This window comes from Saimiri boliviensis, chromosome 2 (assembly GCF_048565385.1).
Source record: "Saimiri boliviensis isolate mSaiBol1 chromosome 2, mSaiBol1.pri, whole genome shotgun sequence".
Classification (NCBI taxonomy): domain Eukaryota; kingdom Metazoa; phylum Chordata; class Mammalia; order Primates; family Cebidae; genus Saimiri; species Saimiri boliviensis.
This window is the reverse complement of record NC_133450.1, coordinates 1882140-1905168: the sequence shown is the minus strand read 5'-3', so window position 1 is coordinate 1905168 and position 23029 is coordinate 1882140. Positions and strand designations below refer to the sequence as shown.

The 23029-nt window shown below is 55.5% G+C and overlaps 1 protein-coding gene across 2 annotated transcripts in view; it reads left to right on the top strand.

The window, feature by feature from the left end:
- Positions 1 to 390: 390 nt before the first annotated feature.
- PSTPIP1 (proline-serine-threonine phosphatase interacting protein 1) overlaps positions 391 to 23029 on the top strand; it is a 43408-nt gene continuing 20769 nt past the window's right edge. Inside the window, exon 1 of one of the 2 annotated variants that reach the window (XM_003942983.4) lies at positions 391 to 895. In XM_003942983.4, coding sequence (XP_003943032.1) covers positions 860 to 895 — 36 coding nt within the window. In that variant the 5' untranslated portion in view covers positions 391 to 859. The remainder of the gene's footprint in view (positions 896 to 23029) is intronic. The other variant, XM_010330839.3, reaches the window with a different exon arrangement.

The following is a 23029-nucleotide window of genomic DNA, read 5'->3' as shown; positions in this document are numbered from 1 at the left end:
TGCCGGGGCTTCAGGCTGTTGTCCCTCGTCTTGCCCTCTCTCACCTCCTCTCCGGGTGTTCACAGTCCCCCAGGGCACGCAGCCGTGTCTGCCTCCAGAGGGAGGCTCCTTGAGGGCAGGACCCAGGTTCTGAGGACTGTCCCCTCCGGAATGGCTTGCTGGTGAGCGGGGTGGAGTCTGGTGTCTCTGGGCCCGGCCTGGAGGAGTGCTGGGCTGGCGGGTGACACACCTGGGGCTCCCGGGCCCTCCTGGCCACACTGTCAGTGCGCCTCCAGCTCCCTTAGCGCATGGCCCTTGGAATAAAGGGAGCCCGCGCCTCGGGAGGGGGCAGGCGGAGGCCGGAGCAGGGTGGCAGGTGGCAGGCGGGGCTGCACAGGGGAGCGCCCAGCTCCACTTCCTGTGGGCTCGGGCCCGCGCCTGCCCCCGGGGGAGGTTGCACAAACCTTCCTGCGCAGGCCTCGGCTGCCTGCCCGCCCGGCCCGCGCTCCAGCCTGCCTCTTTCCCTGGCCACTGCCTCCCCCCTCCCCGGGGCTGGCATCCCTGCTCCCTGCCCTGGGTCCCAGACTGTGTCTCCGCCGGGTCGGCTGGGCTGGACACCAGGACCCGCCCTCCCATCACTGAGCTCCGCTCCTTCCTCATTTCGCCGCCGATTCTAGCCCCAAACAAAACAGGTTGAGCCTTTTCCTCCCCTCGGCAGCTCCTCCTGGCTGGTGGCTGCCTTCTGAGCGCTGCAGACGGCGCCGGCCGAGAAGGGGGGCCTGGGCCAGCCCTGCCAGGACTGGGACGGTGCTCCTGGCGCCCGGCCCTCCATCAGGCCAGCCCGTGGCAGGAGAGCGAGCTTTGCCGCAGACGCCTGAGGATGATGCCCCAGCTGCAGTTCAAAGATGCCTTTTGGGTAAGTGAGGATGGCTGGGGGCACTGGACACGTGGAGCGGGCAGAGCCAGGCTGAAATCCCCGTGGAGCCAGGGGCTGCGGCTCCAACAGGGGAGCTTTCTCAGCAAATAGGGGTGGATTCTCGGTCTTAACCGCTGTGGAGGTGGCCCGCGGCCCCCACCCACTCTGGGTTGGAAGGCAAGCAGACTCCGTGAGTGAGGGGCCTCCTCTCTGCTGCTGCCCCGGCTGTTTTCTCCTCTGAAAGACCTCTCCCCACAGCAGGAGCCCCTTAGGAGAGGCTAACGCATGGGTGCAGGATTGAGGAGCATGTGTGGGGTAGCAAAGGAGGGGACGCAGATTTAGGGACCGGAGAAACCTGGGTTCAGGTCTTGGCTCTGTTACTTACAGGCTGGGTGAGACATTTCTTTTTCTGAGCCTCAGTCTCTCCATCTATATAATGGGGATAGATATCAACACATCAACTAAAGCATTGGGTCAAGCAAGGGGGTCCAACATGCTAAAGCCCCCCAGCGCCTTGCCACTCCAAATGGTAATTCTTGTCCCCTCATCCAGCCCCTTGTCCCTTGCAGACCTTAGGGGTCCTTCCAGGAGGCACCCAGGCAGGAACTGCTTGCTTACTTTCTTAAATTCAACACGGGCTTACATCAAGTCATTTTCCCCGTGAAATAAGGGCGCCCAGCCGGTGACAGAGGTGAAGTGACTTGGCCCAGGCTGCAGTAGGCTGCAGCCCAGTGCGGAGCCCCGGATCATCTCAGCATTTTTCCAGCTGTCCTTCAACCACCCGTCTGGCCCTCAGCTCTGGCTGTGCCCAGGGCTCTGGGAAAAAGCTGAGGCCTCTCTGGTTGGAGCTGGGGAATGTGGGTGTCCTGGGGTGCTGCTTCCAACCCCGACGAGGACGCTCTGGCCCTCGGCTTAGCCGGCTGAGCCCCAGCCAACATGGCCCTCCCCGGGCCCTTTCCTGGGGCTGTGGCCCGGAGGATGAGAGCTGCAGAGCCAGGCCTTCCTTCCCTTCCGGCCAGCTCCACTCAGGGCCTGTGGCCAGCATGTGAGCATTCTGCTTCCTCTGCACTGACTGCACAGTAGGCGAAGGGCTCCCCGTGGGGAGGGCGCCTTGTGCCTTTCTGGGCCTTGGTTTCCCCATCTCTACAAGAGAGGGTGGGCCGGCCCAGAGAAGCCAGCCAGTGGAAGCAGCGCTGCCTCAGCCCATCCGGAGCACCAGGCACCAGGATGCTCACGGCCCAAGCTGGCAGCCGCAGCCCTGGCAGGAGGTGGGTGAGAGTCACCACATCACTGCCCTGCCTTGGTGTGCAGAGTAGGTGGAAACCCAGGCCACTCTGTAGCCCTAGGCAGTCCAGGACCCCCTGACTATTTTATCACTGAGACCACTGTTCAGACCCAGAGCCCCTGGGCCTGCCTTCCCTAGGGCAGAGCTGGGCAAGGAGCCGCCTCAATGGCAGGGTCTGGCACAGGTAGGGGTGGCATATAATGGAGCAGGGTGTGGCGGCAGCAGCAGAAGCAAGTAACCAGCCCCTGTGCAGCTTCCTGGGTGGCATCCTGCCCACACTCTGCGCTCATCGCACCTCTGGGCTTCCTGGGCTCCAACCGCCTGCCCTCCTCTGCGGCTGGCTCCCTGGGTCTGGGGCAGGCATAGTTTCCCTAGGGAAGGCCGGAGCAGGAAAGGGTGAGAAGTAGCCAGTGGGAACCTCTCAGAGTCTGGGCGGATGCCCTGAAAGGTCATCGTAGGCACCACCTGGCCCAGGGCTCTGGATTCTAACACCTCTTGATGCTCAGCCCATCCCAGTGCACAAGAACAGCTCACATTTGCTGAGCACGAAAGATGTGCCAGGCGCTGTTCTCAAGATGTCTGTATAGTCACTCATTGAATCCTCAAAACAGATGCTACTGTTATCTCTTCCATTCAGATGAGGAAACTGAGGCACAGAGACATCACACAGCTGGAATTAAACCCCTGGCAGGTGGGCTCCAGCGCCTGTGTGGTTGCAGGATCCTTCTCTACCTGACATATCACTGGATCTTTTGGATTCAGGGTAAAGAAGAAATCCTCTTAGCTGCCAGAGGGGTAAAAAGATCAGACAAGGTGGCTAGAACAGTGTTTTGAAGCTCTATTTGTAGACAAATCTGTAAAACAGAAAAGGCACACTACTCTGACCACAGGGCTTATGTTAGGAACAGCCCAGCCACCTTGGCCCTTGTCCATGCCTGCCCCCACCCCAGCCCAAGGCACTATCATTAAACCCTGCAGCCTGGCAGCACAATGTTTAGAAATGACTGGTTTTAGGCTGGGTGTGGCGGCTCACGCCTGTAATCCCAGCACTCTGGGAGGCTGAGGCTGGCGGATCACTTGAGGTCAGGAGTTCGAGACCAGTCTGGCCAATATAGGGAAACCCGGTCTCTACTAAAAGTGCAAAAATTAGTCAAGCGTGGTGGCAGGCGCCTGTAATCCCAGCTACTCGGGAGGCTGAGGCAGGAGAATCGCTTGAACCCAGGAGGTAGAGGTTGCAGTGAGCCGAGATCGCGCCACTGCATTCTAGTCTGGGTGACAGAGCTGACAGAGTGGAGGGACCTCACTCTGGCTAAACTAGAAAGATTATGTTTGATACCACAGCCCTTCAGTTATCCGGCAACCTCACCCCTCCAGAACACGGGGCAGGGGAGGGGAGCCAGCCCTGCTGTTTCTGGCTGTGGCTCACAGTAAGGGAGGAAGCAAGAGTGGTTTCTCAGGAGCCAAAGATGATTTCCCTAAGAGCTTTCCTGAAAGCGCATACACTGCCCGCCCAGGAGATGTCCCCTAGCGTTTACTCAGGGCCTAGGAACTCTCATTTCACCCACAGTTTTAACAGCTTGGTCGTGGGGTCTTTTAGCCTGGAGATGCAGTGATGAGCGGCAGCCTGCTCAGTACCTGATCTCCAGCTGCTGCTGGACCTGAACTACGAGAGGACGTTTCACAGACAGCTAGTAGCCTGATTGCAAGGAAGGAGACAGAAACGGTCTGAAAAGCAGCTGCTGTGGCACAGGAATAGTGGGGACACTCCGCGTGGGAGCAGACACAGTCCTGCCCCTCCGTCGGCCTGTTTTTGCAATTTTGACAGTGTGGCCACGCAGTGTTTCTTTATGGCCTGATTGTAGCTGCAGCTGAGCGTTCAGAGGCACGCTGCTGTAGGAGTGAGGCAGGGCAGACCAGCCACAGGGGGAGGGAAGGGATAATGTGATTCTGTGATCCACGCAGATGATAGAGAGCGTCACCCCTTGGCAGGAAGTTTGTGAATGAGCCTCAGAGCAGGACCCGTCAGTGAGACAGGGTTGAGTCTGTGAATACCAGCTGTCTGAACAGAGAGGGCATTAGACCTCATGTTGTCTGGCCCAGCGCTGAGGCTAAGGTGCTGGGAAGCCTAGAAAAGGAAGGGTCCTCCCCCTTCCCCCAGTTTGTCAGTGGCTCCACTCCCAGCAGGTGGCCATACTGTTGCAAGAAACGTCTGTCTATCCTCTGCACAGGGCTGATGAGTGGGGTACCGGCTGAGGAAGTGTTCATAGAATAAATGAATGTACAGTGACTGTCTCCACGGTCCGTCTCCCTTCCTGAACCCAGTTTTTACTTTATTTCACTTTTTTGGGGGGACAGAGTCTCACTCTATCACCCAGGCTGGAGTGCAGCAGCTCAACCTCAGCTCACTGCAACCTCTGCTTCCTGGGTTCAGGCGATTCTCCGGTCTCAACCTCCCGAGTAGCTGGGATTACAGTTGCGCGCCTCCACACCCGATTAATTTTTGTATTTTTAGTGGAGGCGAGGTTTCCCCATGTTGGCCGGGCTGGTCTCGAACTCCTGACCTCAGGCGATCCGCCCGCCTCGGCCTCCCAGAGTGCTGGGATTACAGGTGTGAGCCACCGCGCCCAGCACTCCATTTCACCTTTGTTGTATTCTGCAAATATCTGGTGAGCAAGGTTCTCTGCTAGGGGGTCCACCCTGGACCCCTGAGCGTCTTCACCCCCCACACCTAATCAGATGAATGAGACTGTCTTGCCCTGCAGGAAGGCACAGTCCGGTGCCGGGGCTGGAGGAATAACTGGGCCAGGCGAGGCGTGCTCTGAGGGGAGCAGCGTCTCGACTGTGCTGTCCCCTCCCAGGCCACCCATCCGCCAAAACCGGTATGTCTATCCAGTGGCCTTTGCAAAGATGTCATTAGATATTGTTTTAAGAGGGAAAATCTAGTTCTGGACCAGATTCTACTGAGACCCACATCCTAGCCCTTTTAGGGCGGTGAAAAGGAGAAGGAAGGACCTAGAGAAGCTGTGCCACATGCACTGCAACGACCGTCACCCAGGAGACACCAAGGGTGGGGACAGTAGGCCTGAACGCCCCCCCACCCCGCCCCGCGACATGTGGGTGTAGCTCTCTTTTAAGGCTGGGCTCTGGCTCCATGTGGAAAGCCCTGTGCCACACTGTGAGGAGCTGAGCCTCCCCAAGCCCGTTTAACAGGTGGCAACATGGCTGCTGTGTGGGGCAGTGACTCACCAGCTTCGCACAGCGGGACCTGCAGGGCTGGCCCGCCCCTTCCTTATGTGGCATTCAGTCGCTGGTGCCTTTTCTCTTCCCTGTTCTGAGATGCCGAGGCATCCATGTACGAGGCTTCAGAGCAGGGGACTGAGGGTCCCTGCTTTGACCTGTCATGCGGCTGCCCGTCCCTACCCCCAGGCCTGTCTACCACGGCCCAGGGGCATCAGGAGGGCCTGACGTATGCTGGGTCCCTGTTCTGTCCTGGGCATTTAAAGCGATACAGATACTTTCTAAAGAAACAAAATCAACTAATACAAGATCCTAAAAGGAAAGTGGGGAAATGGAGAAAAATAGGAAGCGAAAAAGCACCTTTAGTCTCAGCACACAACTCCTGGTGTTTCGCTGGCTTTGCATAAGAATGCCTTACACAGGTGCAAGCATATCATGTACACAATTTTGTATTTCCCCTCCCTTTTAAAAATGTTTTATTTTTGGAGAGATGCAGCCTCCCTGTGTTGCCCAGGCTGGTCTCAAACTCCTGGGCTCAAGCAATCCAATCCTCCTGCCTTGGCCTCCAGAGGCGTGAGCCGCCATGCACGCCCTCCCTCCTTTTTTTTTTCTAGCACTATTTTAAATTGTAGTGAAATACACATAACATCAAATTTACCATCTTAATCGTTTTTTTTGCTGTGCAGTTTGGGTATGTTCATGCTTTGCAAGCCTCCCCCTTTTTTTAGCGTAACTCACTCCATCGGGAACACGTGTGGGTGTGGACGTGGCTTCCTCATCTCCCACGGCATCACTGTTCATGGCCGCACAGTTCTCTAGCTTGTGAATTTGGTGACCATGCTGTGATTATTAGCCCAATCCCCCACTGCTGAGCATTTAGGTTACTGCTATTTATTTATTTATTTATTTATTTTTTGAGACGGAGTTTCGCTCTTGTTACCCAGGCTGGAGTGCAATGGCGCGATCTCGGCTCACCGCAACCTCCGCCTCCTGGGTTCAGGCAATTCTCCTGCCTCAGCCTCCTGAGTAGCTGGGATTACAGGCACGCGCCACCAGGCCCAGCTAATTTTTTTTTTAGTAGAGACGGGGTTTCACCATGTTGACCAAGATGGTCTCGATCTCTTGACCTCGTGATCCACCCGCCTCGGCCTCTCAAAGTGCTGGGATGACAGGCGGGAGCCACCGCGCCCGGCCTGCTAATTATTTATTATTCTGGATGGTGACAGCATGAGTAGATCTTTGACTATAAAGGTTTTTCGCTTGGGGATTATTTCTTTCGGCAGAGGAGGCTAATGACTCCTTCCCAGGGGAGGAGGCATTTTTGGGTGAAAAGGGGGCCAGTTCTCTAGCCATGGGTACTAGCAGCCACGTTGGGATCAGTCCCCCATGGTCCTCTGGTTGGGCAGGAGCTTTTTCACACAGGAAGGAGGGAACTCAGAAGGGGCAGGGCTGTGGGTGGGGCCCCGGGGAAACCAGAGCCTGCTCTGAGTGTGGAAAGGCTGGCATCCTGGCAAGCTGCTGTGGCCTTGAGGTTGAAGAGGCCAGTGGCTGAGGAGCGGCTCGCTGGTGCACCCGGGGCTTGCGGGCAGTGCAGGAGGTGGGAGAGAGAGGCCCTGGCCCTCCTGCCTTTGCTGCCACCAAGTCAGTCCCTTCCCAGCACCTGCCTGGCTGCATCTGTCAGAAGGAATGAGGACGGAGGTGCTCTCGGTCCCGACTGGGAAAGCGCTCTAAGACCTGGTGTTCCGCGTCACGAGCAGAGAGCCTAGCTGTGCGTCTGATCGGCAACCTGTCGTGGAAAGTGGGGAAATAAGCATTTATACTGGCACCGGCATGTTGTATCAACAACAAGAATCTGTGGATGTAGGCACAGAGAGCTAATTAAAGTGGTTGCCTGCTGGGAGAATGAAAGAAAAGAGACGGAGGAAGGATGAGGTTGAGTGGCTGTGAACGTTTTCGGGATCGATGTTTTTATACTGTTTGATTTTTGAACCATATGAATATATCAGTTATTCAGAAATTAAATCAAACAACTAAACATGGAAAAGAGGACATTTATTTCAAGCCCCATGAAGACGTTTCCCCTGAATCCCAGCTACTTACATCAACCCCAGAGGAGCAGCAATGCTGCCCATTTGCTGAGTGCCCATTCTGTGCCAGGCACGGTGCTATTCACTAGTATTTTCCTGACTCTGTGATGGGACCGAAGGCACAGCAGGTGTAGGACCAGACCAGGGTCACGTGCAGGGTAGGGCAGGGACTCCCAGTCTGGTGGACTCCACCGCCCTCTGCCCCTGAATGCTAGAGAGTTTGTTCTTGGTTCTATTTTAATTTATGTAGGATGCAAGGATGGCCCCCAACATGTTAACACTGGTGTCCACGGATTTGTAAGTAGGATTCTTTCCACTCCCCAGCTAATTTTCTGCAAGTCCAGAGTACCTGTGTCATTAAAAAGAAAATACTTAAAAAGAAAACTAGGTAATTCCTGCTTTCAAGACTGAGTTGATGTTTCTAGGCCAAACATGTGGTTTGCTGGCATGAGTCCTTCCACACACTCTGTGCGTACTTTATGCTACTTGGGCCCTGGGGACCAAGACCCTGGTTCATCTGTGCCCATTCCACAGCACACGGCTGGCCGTCTCGGGTGTTAGAAGATCGCAGAGGTTTGTGGTCATGCTCGCTCTGCTTTTATGAGGCCTGCAGATGGTCGCTGCCAGGATGTGCTGGCTGCAGCGTTCCAGTCGATGCGGTATTCTGAATTCTGAATGGAAATGTATTCTTGATGGAAACAAGAGCCGCTTCTTGATCATCTGCTTTGTGCTGCAGTCCCCAGGAACGCACGTGCTTTTCCTGGCTGCTCCTGGCATCTACACAGAGCAAGGGCAGCCCCTGAGATGGAGAAGGAGGGCCTTGCTTTGGGCTTTGAAGGGTGGGTGAGGATTTGGGACATGTCAGGAGGACAAATGGCACTCCAGGTGGGAGATACGGCATGGGCAAAGGTGTGGAAGGGGGTTTGGAATACAGTTTTCGGGCTCAGAGCATTGCGTAAGGCGACTGGTAGGAGGGGAAGGCCTGAGCTGGGTTGTGAAAGCTCTCTGCCCTAAGTGGTGACAGAGACACTGTCTTCTGCCTCTTTGCACCCTCTCTGGCGGTGGCTGTTTCCTCTCGTGCAAAAGAGCACAGAGGCTGCGGGCTGTGAGAGGGATGCCCTTCCTCCTCACCCAGAGCCTGGCTGACGCTGCAAACCACACAACGGAGGGAACTTGGGGTGGAAACCGAGACTGCCTCTGCTTCCAGCTAGAGAGAATGATGCCCTGGGCCCTGGGCCGCCCACACTGGGACTCCTCTCTGGATTGGCTCCGGAAGCTTTCTCCCTGACAGGCTCAGTCGTGTCCCATCCTCCCAGGTTTAGAAGGAAGCGGGCTTCCTGGGAGTTCAAGACCTTTCTGGCCAGCATGGTGAAGCCCCGTCTCTGCTAAAAATACAGATTAGCCAGGCGTGGTGCATGTGCCTGCAATCCCAGCTACTCAGGAGGCTGAGGCAGGAGAACCGCTTGAACCTGGGAGGCGGAGGTTGCAGTGAGCCAAGGTTGCACCATTGCACTCCAGCCTCGGCAACAAGAATGAAACTCTGTCTCAAAAAAAAAAAAAAGAAAAAAATGGAAGGAAGTGGGCTTCTTCAAAGCCTCAACCAGCCCTTATCCACACTTGCCGGGTGACCTTGGAGAATGATTTTCCCTTTCTGAACCTCAGTTTCCTCATCTGTAGGATGTCAGAGTCGTGCTCTCTTAAGATAAGGGCTTTGAGGGTGGGGCAGCTCAGGGCAGTGCTGAGGACCCACCTCCTCCTGCTCACCGTAGTGGGGCAGCAGAGCAGGAACGGGTCAGTGCACCCAGATGTGTAATTGGCTATGCACCTACTGGGCGAGCCTTATATATAGATCTTGCCGTTTCTAGAATGCCTCCTCCACTGTGTTCACCATTGCATATTATTCTCCACCGTTAGAGAATCGTTCCTTTGGTTTCAAGTAACAAGATGATCTATGTTATTTCACTTAATTCCAGCAATAGTCCCCATAGTCTTGTGAGGTCAGTATTCTTATTCCTGTTTTACAGAGAGGAAATGGAGCCTCGTGGAAGGGATGTGGGCCTGGGGGATGCTGCACAGATGGACTTTCGGGCTGGGCTGGGCCTGGGTGCCACCTACCCAAGCCTGTGTCAGAGAGCCCTTTGCAGTAAATCGGAGGGTGTGGTGGTTTGCTGAGGCCCGGCACCCTGAGCAATGGGCGATGGAGCAGGCAGGAGAGTGACAGCTCCTTCCGCTGGTGTTGACAGGCCAACCACCATTGGGCAACAGGAAGTGCCAGCCAGAGCCCTGGAGACCAGCAGCCAGTGTGGGGATGCGGTGGCCAGATGGAACTCAGGGTTTCCCAGCTGTGGAAACAGAAACGGGAAACAGCCACACTGCGGGGGAAGTGAGGGGGTGATGGGCTGAGGCAAGAACATGCCCGGGTAGCGGGTGAGAGTGACCAAGGTGGAGAGTAGCTGAAGATAAGGTCAGAAATAGAACAGGGGCCGGATGTGGTGGCTCACGCCTGTAATCCCAGCACTTCGGGAGGCTGAGGTGGGAAGATCACTTGAACCCAGGAGTTCAAGACCAGTCTGGGCAACGTGGTAAAACACCTTCTCTTAAAAAACCAAACAAAGCAAACACAAAAACAAAAATGAGCTGGACCCGTGGTGCACACCTATAGTCTCAGCTACTTGGGAGGCTGGAGTGCAAGGGTCACTTGAAACCACGAGCTGGAGAGTGTCCTGACTGCATGATCGCACCACTGCACTCCAGCCTGGGCAACAGAGAGCCAGGTCTTGTAGGACTGCCATTCTAAAAAAATCCCAATGCCTAGGCTACACCCCAGGTCAATTATATCCTAATTTCTGGGGTAAGCCCTGGACATCCATATTTTTCCAAAGTTCCCCGGTGCCTCTATGTAAAACATTAGATTGAGAGGCATCAACATAGATAATTGTGGTAATTAATTACCATTGCTGGCCCAGGGTGGTGGCTCATGCCTGTAATCCCAGCACTTTGGGAGGCCAAGATGGGCAGATCACCTGAGGTCAGGAGTTCCAGACCAGCCTCGCCAACATGGTGAAATCCTATCTCTACTAAAAATACAAAAAAATTAACTGGGCAGGGTGGCGCATGCCTATAATCCCAGGAGGGATTCAGGAGGCAGAGGCAGGAGAATCGCTTGAACCTGGAGGCAGAGGTTGCAGTGAGCTGAGACGGTGCCACTGCATGTCAGCTTGGGCAACAAGACTGAAAACTCCATCTCAAAACAAAACAAACATTACCATTGCTAACAATGGACATACATCTAATTTTCAACGTTTTCATGACCTTGTTCGATTCACCTGAGTGAACAGAGGTTAGAAGTTTTGAGAGCTGCGGTAATTATACGTAACATAAAATTAACTACTTTAACCATTTTTAAGTGTATGATTCAGAGGCCTTAAGAAACATTCAGCATTTCCTCAATTGCTTCATCATCCTGAACATAAATTTTACCCATTAAACAAGAACTCCCCACCCCTTCACCGCATACCTTGCTCTACCTCGATTCTACGTTCTATCTCTATGGATTTGCCTATTCCATTCACCTCCTATAAATAGAATCAGATAATATTTGTCCTTTTGTGTCTGGCTTATTTCAGTTGACATAATTTCTTCAAGGCTCATCCGTGTTGTAGCATATGTCAGAATTTTCCTCCTTTTTATGGCAAAATAATATTCCTTTCATTGGTGTACTTGTACATTGGCGTACAAGTACCTGTTTGAAACCCTGCTTTCAATTCTTTTAGATATATACCTAGGAGTGGAATTGCTGGATCATATGGTAATCCTATGTTTAGCTTTCTGAGTAACTGCCAAACAGTTTTACATTCCCATCAGCAATGCAGAAGGGTTCCAATTTCTTCATATCTTTGCCAACTCTTGTTAATTTCTGTTTTTTTAAACCACAACCACCCTAGGAGGCGAGAAGTAGTATCTTATCATGGTTTTGATTTGCATATCTCTAGTAATTAATGATGCTGAGCATCATTTCCTGTGTTTATCAGCCATTTGTTTACCTTCTTTGGAGAAATGTGTACTTAAGACCTTTGCCCACTTTTGAATTGGTTGTCTTTTTATTGTTGAGTTGTAGGAGTTCTTTATATATGCTGGATACTCATCCTTTATCAGATATGTAAATATTTGCAAATATTTTCTCCCACTCTGGAGTGTCTTTTCACTCTTTTGTTGTTGTCTTTTGGTGCACAAAAGTTTTTCATTTTGATGAATTCAATGTGTCTACTTTTTGTTGTCGTTTTTTTTGCCTGATTTTAATATCACATCCAAGAAATAACTGCTAAATCAAATATCATGAGGCTTTTCCCTATGTTTTCCTTTTAAAGTTTTGTAGCTTTAGGTCTTACATTTAGGTGTTCGATTCATCTCGAGTTGATTTTTGCATATGGAATAGAGTAAGGGTCCAGCTTCGTTCTTTTGCATGTGGGTATCTGGTTTTCCCACCACCATTTGCTGAAGACATTTCCTTTTTTCATTGAATGGTCTTGGCACCCTTGTCAAAAATCAATTGACCGCATATGTTAGGGTTTATTTCTGAACTCACTATTCTATTCTATTGGTTAAATGTCTGTCCTTAGGATAGGACCACGCTACTTCAATTGCTGTGGCTTTGTAGTAAGCTTTGAAATCCAGAGGTGTGAGTCCTTGTTCTTCTTTTTCAAGATTGTTTTGGCTCTTCAGGGCCGGAGTAGAGCTGCTTTTGTTGTTCCCATTTTATAGGTGAGGAGACTGAGGCTTGGACCCTCCTGAGCTTGCCCAGCCTGGACTGGCCACAAGTCCATGACAAATTCTTCATCATACTCCCACCCAGGGCACACATAGGGAGACACTTGGCTTTAGAGGGCTTCTGGGTTGTGGGGTTGTGGGCTCCTCCCTGTGATTGCTCTGCCTTCCAGCTCCCCAAGAAGGTCCATCCATGACTTCCTGGCTTCCTTGAGGCCCCACCCGCTCTGTCTTCTTCAAGGAGGGTCAGGAGGGAAGGCCTGGGGGCTGGGTCACCAACTTCCTTAGCGGATTAAGAGAAGATCCTGGTCTCAGCTTCCCTGGACCTGAGGGACCTTTAAAAATCAGGACTTCTAGCCCGGTGCAGTGGCTCATGCCTGTAATTCCAGCACTTTGAGAGGCCGAGGCAGGTGGATTGCTTGAGCCCAGGAGTTCAAGACTAGCTTGGGCAACACGGCAAAACCCAATCCCTACGAAAAATACAAAAATCAGCAGGGGCGCAGTGGTGCACACTTGTGGTCGCAGCTACTTGGGAAGCTGAGGTGGGAGGATCACTTGAGCCCAGGAGCTCGAGGCTGCAGCGAGCTCTAATCACGCCCCTCCACTCCAGCCTGGGAAATAGAGAACTTTGAGCCACGGAAGTAGAAAGGATTCCCTTCTCAGTCACCTCCTGAACAACTGCCCATTGGCCTGGACCAGCCCTGAGCCCACTCTCCCAGGCGTCAGGCCCCCAGACTGCAGGTGATAGGAAGACCCGGAACAGCTGAGGATGGTTCAGGCAAGCAGGGCTGGGGGTGGAGGGCAGATCAGCGTGGAAGTCGGAATCGGTGTCCCTGGAGCTGCAGTGAATACTAAACACAGCCGGGTGTGACGTCTGCACAGCACAGGAAGCACGGGGACTGGGTGGGGTGTTTGGGGGTATCTGTAAGGATTCTCACTCTGATGCAGAACAGGAGGGATATTGACCCTGAAACCAAAGAAACAGCTGTGGCTGGTGCCAGGGCCACGGGAAGACCAGCAGCTGAGCCTGGGTCTAGGATCAGAGCAGGAGCCGCTATGAAGCTGTGGGAATTTCATCACAGTCCTCAGATAACTCCCCGTCCTCAAGGGAAGGAGCTTTCACTCAGGGCCCAGCAGTCTTGTTTGTTTGTTTTTTGAGACAGAGTCTCGCTCTGTTGCCCAGGATGGAGTGCAGTGACCTGATCTTAGCTCACTGCAACCTCTGTCTCCTGAGCTCAAGCAATTCTGCCTCAGCCTCCCGAGTAGCTGGGATTACAGGCGTGTGCCATCACACCTGGCTAATTTTGTATTTTTAGTAGAGATGGGGTTTCACCATGTTGGCCAGGCTGGTCTTCTATTGTCCTATTACTTGGGATAGGCCGAGTGATCCACCCGCCTTGGCCTCCCAGAGTGCTGGGGTTACAGGCGTGAGCCACCAGGCAGTCTTGTTGAGTCCCGCCTCTGTGCAGGCCGAGTAAAACGTTAAACGATGAATGGTCCCAGAGAACCTCCTCACAGCTCAGCTCCCCCGCCTGTGAGCAGGGCTGCACCTGACTCTACTTGGAGCCGTGGTTTTCCGCACCGTAGCCCTGGGCAACGTGTACACTGGCTGCGCTGGGCAGAGCAGAGCGATTTCCCAGGCTCCCACCCAGAAGCCTTTACTTGGCGGACGCCACCATGTCTGTCACTCTGGCCCTAGAGCCCAGCGGTTCACTTTGATCCTACTACACTCTCGGGTGCCCTGGGGAGCCCTCACCTCTCTGAGCCTCTGGTTCCTTGTCAGTAAGCATCGTAGTATTAAACCCACGTTGGTGGTTAGAGGTCGGAGAGTGGAGACACGCATGTTAATGGCCCAGCAAGGATAAGCAGGTTCGAATGCCCCGGCAGGTTTGGAGTCCAATCAGCCCCAGGCGCGGGAGGCCCCCAGGCTCAGCTTCGCGGCCCCGGACCTGCTGAGGCCTCCAGAGGCTGCCCGGGTCTGTCCCTGCCTTCAGGGAAGGGCATGGGCATAGGATCAGGGCTCCCCTGAAGCTCTGGGGGCCCATCTCTGTCTCTTGAGCAAGCCCCAAGCCCAGGGGATAGCCTGCCAGCCCTCACACCTGCAGCAATTCACAGCCACAAAGCATAGCATCCCTATAAGGGCTTAGGGGGCCACGTATTCTCCCTAATTTACAGATGAGAAAATGGAGGGCAGAGAGTGGGAGCCACTAGCCTAGAGAAGTGTCCCAGCTAGGATCAAACCTGGTTCTCCTCGCCAACGCCCCTTCCCGGGGCTCCTCTGAGTTCACAGGCACTGACCTTCTCGGCTGCCCTTCCAGGAGCCCAGCAGGTGCCAGGCACCCTGTGTGAGGCTCCCGCGGTGTTGTCCTGTGAGTCCTCAGAGCCCCTGGCAGCGGGTGATGCGCTGGTCCTGGTCTCACAGAGGAGGAGTCTGCGCTCAGGAGGTTTGCGACTCGTGCAGACTGTGTGGAACTGGCCAGAACCAGAACCAGTGCCTGAGCCTAACCACACCCCACTGCCTGCCCTCGCGGCGGGCCTGTGCTCCCCTGGGACATCCCTGCAGGCAGAGGTGGTGCAGGAGGGCGATGCTCGGGACGGGGGGGGGGTGCCAGGACAGTGCCTGCATCACCACCTGGCTGGTCACTCACAGACGGGGAGCCCATGCAGCAGGGAGCCCTGCTCTTCCTCTGAAGACAGCTGTACCCTTCCTGGTTGGCTACAGGGTCAGCGTCTCCTCCAGGGCTCGGGGTCTGGGGTGGCTCAGCTCCATCCTTCCCTGTCAGTCACTCCCAAGGGCCCCCGGCCTCCCTTCCTCACTTGCCTTCACCCTCAGCCACGGCCATCTTCCTCACCCACTGCTGGATCCTAGTGAGCCCCGGGCTGCCAAATCAGCTTGGCAGGGGCGGTGCAGAGCCGTGTGAGCTGGGCCAGTCACTGTTGGCCTCAGTTCCTCGCCTGCCTGTAAGATGGGACCGTAACAGCACAGTACTGACTTGACGGGGTTTCCTGAGGATCAGAGGCGGTCATGCCTGAGAGCCCCACCAGGCACCCCACCCTCTCAATCCCTTCTCCTGCCCCTAGAACCTGGCCCCGTTTCCTGTGACCTCCTGGGAAGGTCCTGCCCCTTACTCTGCGTGACTTGGCTCTCCTCTGTCTGGCCTCAGGCCACCTTTACAGACACCTGTTCGGTCTCCCCGCACCCGTCCCTGCTGCCTTGAAGCAGGCTGGCACAGGAGCAGCGCTGGCACTGGACTTCCAGGCAGCTGAGCCGGAGGGGCGCGGCTCCCTCTACCTCTGGCCGCCAGGTGTCTGCTCCTTGCCTCCTCTCTCACTTTTCTTTTCTTTTTCTTTTGAGACAGGGTCTCACTCTGTCACCCAGAGTGTGAGCCACCGTACCCAGTCAATTCTGGAGTCTTCACTCTTTTATTTTTGCATTTTAGGTTTTGAGGTACATGTGAAGAATGTGTAAGATGGTTGCGTAGGTGCACACGTGGCAGTGTGGTTTGCTGCCTTCCTCCCCATCACCTGTATCTGGCATTTCTCCCCATGCTCTCTCTCCCCAACTCCCCGCCCCGCGCTGTCCCTCCCCTGTTTCCCCCCCACAGACCCCAGTGTGTGATGCTCCCCTCCCCGTGTCCACGTGTTCTCATTGTTCAACACCCGCCTATGAGTGAGAACATGCGGTGTTTGATTTTCTGCTCTTGTGTCAGTTTGCTGAGAGTGATGGTTTCCAGGTTCATCCATGTCCCTACAAAGGACACGAACTCATCGTTTTTGATGGCTGCATAGTATTCCATGGTGTGTATGTGCCACATTTTCTCTTTCGATATTGTCTTTTGATGCACAAAAGTTTTTCATTTTGATGAATTCAATGTGTCTACTTTTTGTTTTGTTGCCAGAGTGTCGACAAGAATATAAAGAAATGCACATTTCAGGCCGGCTGGGTGGTTCACACCTGTAATCCCAGCACTTTGGGAGGCCGAGGTGGGTGGATCACCAGGGGTCAGGAGTTTGAGACCAGCCTGGCCAACATAGTGAAAGCCCGTCTCTACTAAAATACAAAAATTAGCTGGGATTACAGGTGCCCACCACCGTGCCTGGCTAATTTTGTATTTTTAGTAGAGAGAGGGTTTCACCACGTTGGCCAGGCTGGTCTCAAACTCCTCAGCTCAAGTGATCCACCCGCCTCAGCCTCCCAAAGTGCTGGGACTTCAGGTGTGAGCACTGCCCCGACCCTCTCACTTTTCTGCATGTTTTGGTTTCATGACACAGGAGAAAGAAGTGGGAACTGCACCAGCCCCACGAAAGCACAGGAGGGCAAGTGGGTAGGGGAACGGAGGTAGTGGCACCTTCCCTGCCTGATCATTGAGAAGGCCTATTTAAAAGAACAAAGTTTTCAAGACAGGCAGACCTTGGTCAAAAGCCAGATGCCCCACAGCGTTAGAGAGAGTCACGTCTCTCGTCCTCACCTTCTTCATCCTCATGACAGGCAGTAGCTACCTCGTGGTCAGTATTGCTGAGGGCAGGTGCCAAGCTCACGTGCAGTATCGCCTTGTCCAGGGCTTGTGTTGCCCCCTCAGTGGGGCCCCTGGGTGTCCCTGCAAGCTCACAGGGCTCTGATGAGGCCCCTGTCAGCCCCGGGCCTGACCCCGCCCTCTTTCCATACCTGCCACCGCTCAGGCTCCTGGGAAGCCCTTCCTTGCATTTGCCCTATGAGTCCTGGCCTGGTTTGGGAAATTCCAGCCTCTAATGCTCCCTCTGCTCCTGATGGCCCCACAGAGATCTGCCGGTGAGACTGTTCCTCAGCAATTCCTCCACAGCTTGGGCTTGGAATCCTCCCTTCCCTCCAATCATCTCTTCCCAGATTTTCTGGGTAAGCAACTGCCTTGTTTACTGAGGTCATCCATCCATCTATCCACTCACCCACTCATCCATCCATCCATCCATCCATCCATCCATCCACCCACCCACCCATCCATCCACCCACCCATCTACCTGTCCACCCATCCACCCACTCACCCATCTACCCATCCACCCATCTACCAATCCCTCCATTCATCCACCCATTCACCAGTCTACCCATCCATTCATGCATCCATCCATCCATCCATCCATCCGTCTGCCCACCCATCTACCCATCCACCCATCCACCCACTCACCCATCTACCCTCCACCCATGTGCCCATCCCTCCATTCATCCACCCATTCACCAGTCTACCCATCCATCCATCCATCCATCCATCCACTCACCCACTCATCCATTCATCCATCCGTCTGCCCACCCATCTACCCATCCACCCATCCACCCACTCACCCATCTACCCATCCACCCATGTGCCCATCCCTCCATTCATCCACCCATTTGCCAATCTACCCATCCATCCATCCACCCATCTACCCATCCCTCCATTTGCCCACTCATCCACCAGTCCATCCATCCACTCACCCGTCTACCCATCCACCCATCCACCCACCCATGTACTCATCCACCCATCCATCCACCCATTTATCCATCCTTCCATTCACCCATCCATCCATCCATCCATCCATCCATCCATTTATCCATCCATCCATCCAAATTGTACCTGAGTGTTTGGTCCTTTGCTTGCCTCAATTTGCCAACCAGTAATGGTGGAGAGGAGTCCCATTGTAGGGTACTGACTGTAGGGCAGTGGAAGGAGCCTGGCTGCTACCCATCGACTTATCCCTCCCGTGCCTCAGTTTCCCTATCTATACAATGGGGATGATAATACCTGCCTCAGAGGACTGTTATAAGAAGTACAGGGGACCAGTTTGTCTGGCTTCTTTCAAGGTGCTGCGGAATGGGTCACTGAATCTGCAGGCAGACGATCTGGTCCCCTTCACAGGGCACCTCAGGAACCAGCAGTCATAGAGCCTTGTCCTCTAGAGGGCCTCACCAAGACACTTCTCCAGCCCTTCACAGCGTGACTGTGAGCAGGGCTGTGTGCAGGCACCGGGTGCCGGGATCCAGTGGGGAACCTGAGACACCCCCCTCTGCCTGCACGGAGCTTGGCGCATCCTACCCCACGTTTTCAGTCCACAGAAGACAAGCAACAGGAAACTAGGTGTTAGCAAACCCACAGTCAGCTACCCCGGCTGCAGAAGTCCCTGCTGGTGTGAGGGAGGCCAGCCGCCCAGCACACGCGGCTCCCACACAGCCGGCCCTGGCTCCCGAGGCCTCTGAGATGACAGGCAGGGAATCTACAGACGCCTGTTCCATCTCTTCACCTACCAAAAAAGATGATCTTTTAAAAATGTTTTCAGAAAGGGAAGAACCTCTCAACCCAAGAACGTGTCAGCCATTAGAAAGATTTTCAGCAAGACGGGGAAGCCTTTTACAAGGTGGTTTTGAACTGGGTAGGGGGCAGGCGGAAACACTTTTCTTTCCTCTACCTTCAAGGCCTCTGCTCGGTCTTGCTTCCCCACCTGTGGGCCCATACTGGAGCTTTTCCAGTCATCTTCAGGTGCACCCCAATCCAGTCCAACCTTGCCTCACGCTTCACTCTGTCATTCCACTCAAAGCGCCCCAGTCCCCCGGACTTTCATTGGAAACCTCTGATGGGGAAAGGAGAGCAGGGTTGGTTTCCTCCCTGGCCTTGGGGTACCCACACCCCACTGCCAGCTGCCTCTGGGGTCTCCATGGGTGGGTGGGGCATGGGGTCATGACTGTCGTGGGGAGAAATACCTCACTGCCCTGGTACTGTTGTAACTGGTGACAGCGAACGCACACCGGTCAGCTCTTTCTCTCCCTGGCACCTGGGCACGTTCTTTGGTGGCCATGCCCCCTGGAGTCCCTGACCACTCCGTTCCCTACACCCTTCCACTTCCGACCCCCCCCCCACCAGCTGCACCCAGCAGGCTGCTCCACGCAGCTTCTGCTTGGAGCCCCTCTCTCCCCGTCAGGCTGTTCTCATGGACAGAGTGACCAGGCAGCTCTTTCTGGCTACCTTCCATGACCCCTACTTGGTTCCCAGGTAAGATTTCAGTGCCAGTTCTTGGACATAGCAGATGGGAACTGGGACCGAAACCCAGGCATCTCCCTCCAAGGTTGGAGGCTTCGCTGCCCTTCGACAGATGCTGTATCCTGGAGTGCCAGGCAAGGGAACATTTGAAAAAGGTTCTGCTCCCCTTGAAACCGACCCTCTGGTGGAGGAAGGTGTGTAGGGCGAGGGGAGGTGACGAGGTGACTCATTTCTTCCAGTCTGGCCCTTGCTGAGGAAGGCTGTGTCTGGTGGGGGAGGTGGCAGGCAGGTGGGAGGGCTCGGGGAGCTGCTGCTGCCTGAACTGTCGCTGGGTGACAGGCCCTGAGTGTGGGGCTTGCAGAGAGGGCAAGGAACGGGAGGTCACCAGCCAAGGTCACGGCGTGGCCTCTCTGGGTCATATCCCGGCTGTGCCCTGCAGGTCCCTGGGCAGAATGGGTAGCCTCTCTGGGTTGCCTTTTCCCCATCTGTAAAATGGGCATTGCCATCCTTAGCCCAGTATCCGCCTTGCGGCGAGCCCGATCTTGAGTCCGCTGCTCTCCCCTATGCGCGCGATTTCACTTGCTTCTCAGGTCACCTCTGTGTGTTGACACTATGAGCCCATTTTCACAGAGAAGGAAACGAGCTGAGAGGGCCAGGGTCAGGGCAGGTGTGAACCCGCATCGAGTCAGGGGTTCACAGACTCTCAAACAGGCCCGAGTGCCTCTCTGACCTGCAGCCCACGCGAGTGGCACTGTGCCCTAGATGGGTGGGCTATCAGGGCCCGGAAAGGGGCTAGCCTCCTGTCCCCGCCTCTTCAGTGAGGAAACCAGGTCCTGAGAGGTCAAACGAGTTGCTTTAGGCCCTGGTGTCTGTGGTCTCGCCCCTGCAGCCACCAAGAGTGTTATGGGCAGGGAAAGGGGGAAGTGGCGGTAGGCCCCGAGGCTTCTGTGCCACTGAACCAGTGGGGCGCGGTGGGGCCCTGGCCGGCTCACAGGCCTCGCCCTGGCTCACACCAACACCCGCCAGAGAATGAAGCCGGGGGACTGTCCCTGGACAGAACGGGGCACCCAGGCCTTTGCGGCGCTGCCTTGAGGCGGAGGCAGGAACATGTTTCCTCCTGGAGTTCTGGGCTGCAGCCTGGAGCCGATGACCACACGCCATGGACGGCAAGGGCTGGGTCCCACATTTGGCTCAAGTGAGCCTCCCAGAGGAAGGGACTGTGCCCGCTCCTCACTTGGCACCCCTCGTCCAAGACGGGTTGTCCTGGGTGCCACGTGGCTGGGCCGTGGCCACTGGGTGTTCACTGGTTCTCCAGGGCAGCGATCCTCCGACCCAGCCCGGGCAGCTGGCTAGCCTCTGAATCCACAGTAACCGAATTATACCCCGAAATACAGCTTTGATTTGAGGTGGAGAGAATTTGAGTAATCATTTTTGAGAGTTCTTTTTTCAAATAATGTTTGGGTGTTCCAAAACAGAATATGGTTCCTGGGCTGTCTACTGAATGGCTGATATGGGTATATGGTTTTGGGGACAGGTTGGTCTGGGTTCAGATCCCAAACTCTGCCCTTGACCCACTGAGTGGCTTTGGGCAGTCTCTTTCCCTGTTTGGGCCTCCTGTCCCCGTTGTTTCCTCCTGGGATCAGCGTTGTGGTTGGGAAGATAATGCCATGCTGCCCCTGGCACCGTGTGTGGCAGGTGGACTTGATAGAGACTCAATGGCCAGGGCCACAGGCAGCATCGGGTGACAGAGGGCGGACAGGGGGAGGGAAGAGGGAGGGAAGAGGAGTGGGGGACAGCTAGGGTAGGCCCCTGGGGGTGACACCGGTGCTGGGTGGACCCGCACGACTGATGACTTTATGGGATGATTGGTTCATTCATTTCCTTAACAGCATCCTGAGCCTGACTCTCCCAGCTCAGAGCACTGAGTCAGACCCATGCTCTTGAGGAGGTGGCGGGGGTGGGGGTGAAGGAGGAGGGCGCAGGTTGGGGGAAGGGGTGCAGGGCTGGGAGGCATCATGAGCAGCCCCTGGAGTGTCAGGCACTTCCTCGGAACAGCCTGGCCCTTGTGACAGTAGCTCACTCGGCCACAGCCCCTGCCAGCAGCCTGGAGCTCTGAGCGGGTGACCGGGTGGGATCCTAGAGCCTGCAGCCTCTGGGGACTTGAGCACGCGGGACGAAGCCTGCAGGGCCTCTTGCCGCCTCCTGACGCCTCCGGAATGGCCAACGTAGGTTCTGCTTGCGTCTCTTTCCACTCTGGGGGCCGCCGCAGGGACAGAAGAAGGGTTCCCTTGACTTCAGGGCTGGGGGTGGGCTGGGCTCCAGGTGGCCTCTCCCAGAGGTGTCAGGAAGAAATGACAGGTCCCCTGAGAGTCTAGATTCTCGTCCTGACTCTGCAGCCTCAGGCAAGCCATTGCCTTCTCTGGCCTCAGTTTCCCCAAGAGTGAGGGGAGCCGCACAAGGTGCTTCCCAGTTCTGGGGCGGGGGTCTGTGGCATTCTGACCTGAATGCCGGTGTCCCGCTCAGCAGGACCCCCCCGGGCAGAGGCAGGAGGCTGAGGCTCCAGATTTGCTCTTCTTCCCAGACGCCGCAAGCTCTGACCTGAGGGTCTGGAGCCAGGGCAGAGGCTGGGGGATGGGAAGGGGAGGCCGGCTGGCTGCAAACAGCTGCCACCAAAGCCGCGGAAATGGAAGCCTGGGCCAGGCCAGGCCAGTGACGCCAGCTCGGACGTGGGGGTGGATGCCTGCCCTGAGGCTGGGGGGGTCTTCCCGGCCAGACACCTGCTTGTTGCTCTGTGGACAGCTGAGCCTGGGCCAAGCCCTCCCCAGGAATTTCTAGGGCTGCTTACGGAGGGGGTAAGAGCTTGGGGTCCTAAGTGTCCTACAGGCCAGGAGAGTCCACCCTTCTGAGTCTGCTGAGGGTGGGCTGGAGTTGGGGCAGGGGTGGGCGGCACCTGTTGTGACAATTTATGCCATTGCTCCCCCTCCCTGCTATTTCTGATTCTCCTTAGACCTTGGAGAATACCTTCTCCTTCCAGCACGTGACTCAGATGCCTCTTCCTGCAGGGAGCGCTCCTTGATTTGGACCCCACCCCTGTTCTCCGCGTACCCCTAAGGGGGCATTTGAGGGAGACACAGGTCAGGGGAAGGAGCACCAGGCTTTCCCTGAGTCAAGCGAAGTGTGTGTGACCCTGGAGCGGTGTGTGTGTGTGACCTTGGAGTTGGTGACCTTGGCGGGTGCATGTGTGGTCAGGGGGGCTGGGGCTTCTTCCCCAGTCCCTGAGGCTTTGGGGGTCTTCAGGGATAGACAGAAGACAGACTAGGTTCGGAGTGTCAGGCCTGCTCTGACACGTCAGGTGTAGTTGGTGGCAAAAGCGCTGCCTCCCCCCAGTGCCCCTCGAGCTGCCCTGGAGTAAGCCTGCGTGCAGGGCCCGGGAGAGCCGAGGGAGTTGAGGGAGAGCCTGGCTCTGGGACCCCAGGCCTGGGGATGTCCTGGGAGACCTCGTTCCCTCATAGTCCTTAACAACCTCCCTCCCCAACTTCCCACACTGGCGGCTCAGACACACGCCTGGCATCTACCGCACGAGGAGGAAGGAGATTGGGTGGGCCGGGAATGATAGCCAGGGCGAGCTGGGCAAGTGCCAGGCAGCAGAGGGTAGCTGTCCCTGGAGAGTTCTCTGAGGCCCCCACCCCACCTAAGTCCAGAGGTGAATGTAAGGTGTGCTTTTGTGTGCTCTGGCCTTGACGGAAGTCACCCTCCCTGCCTACCTCCCTGGATCTTC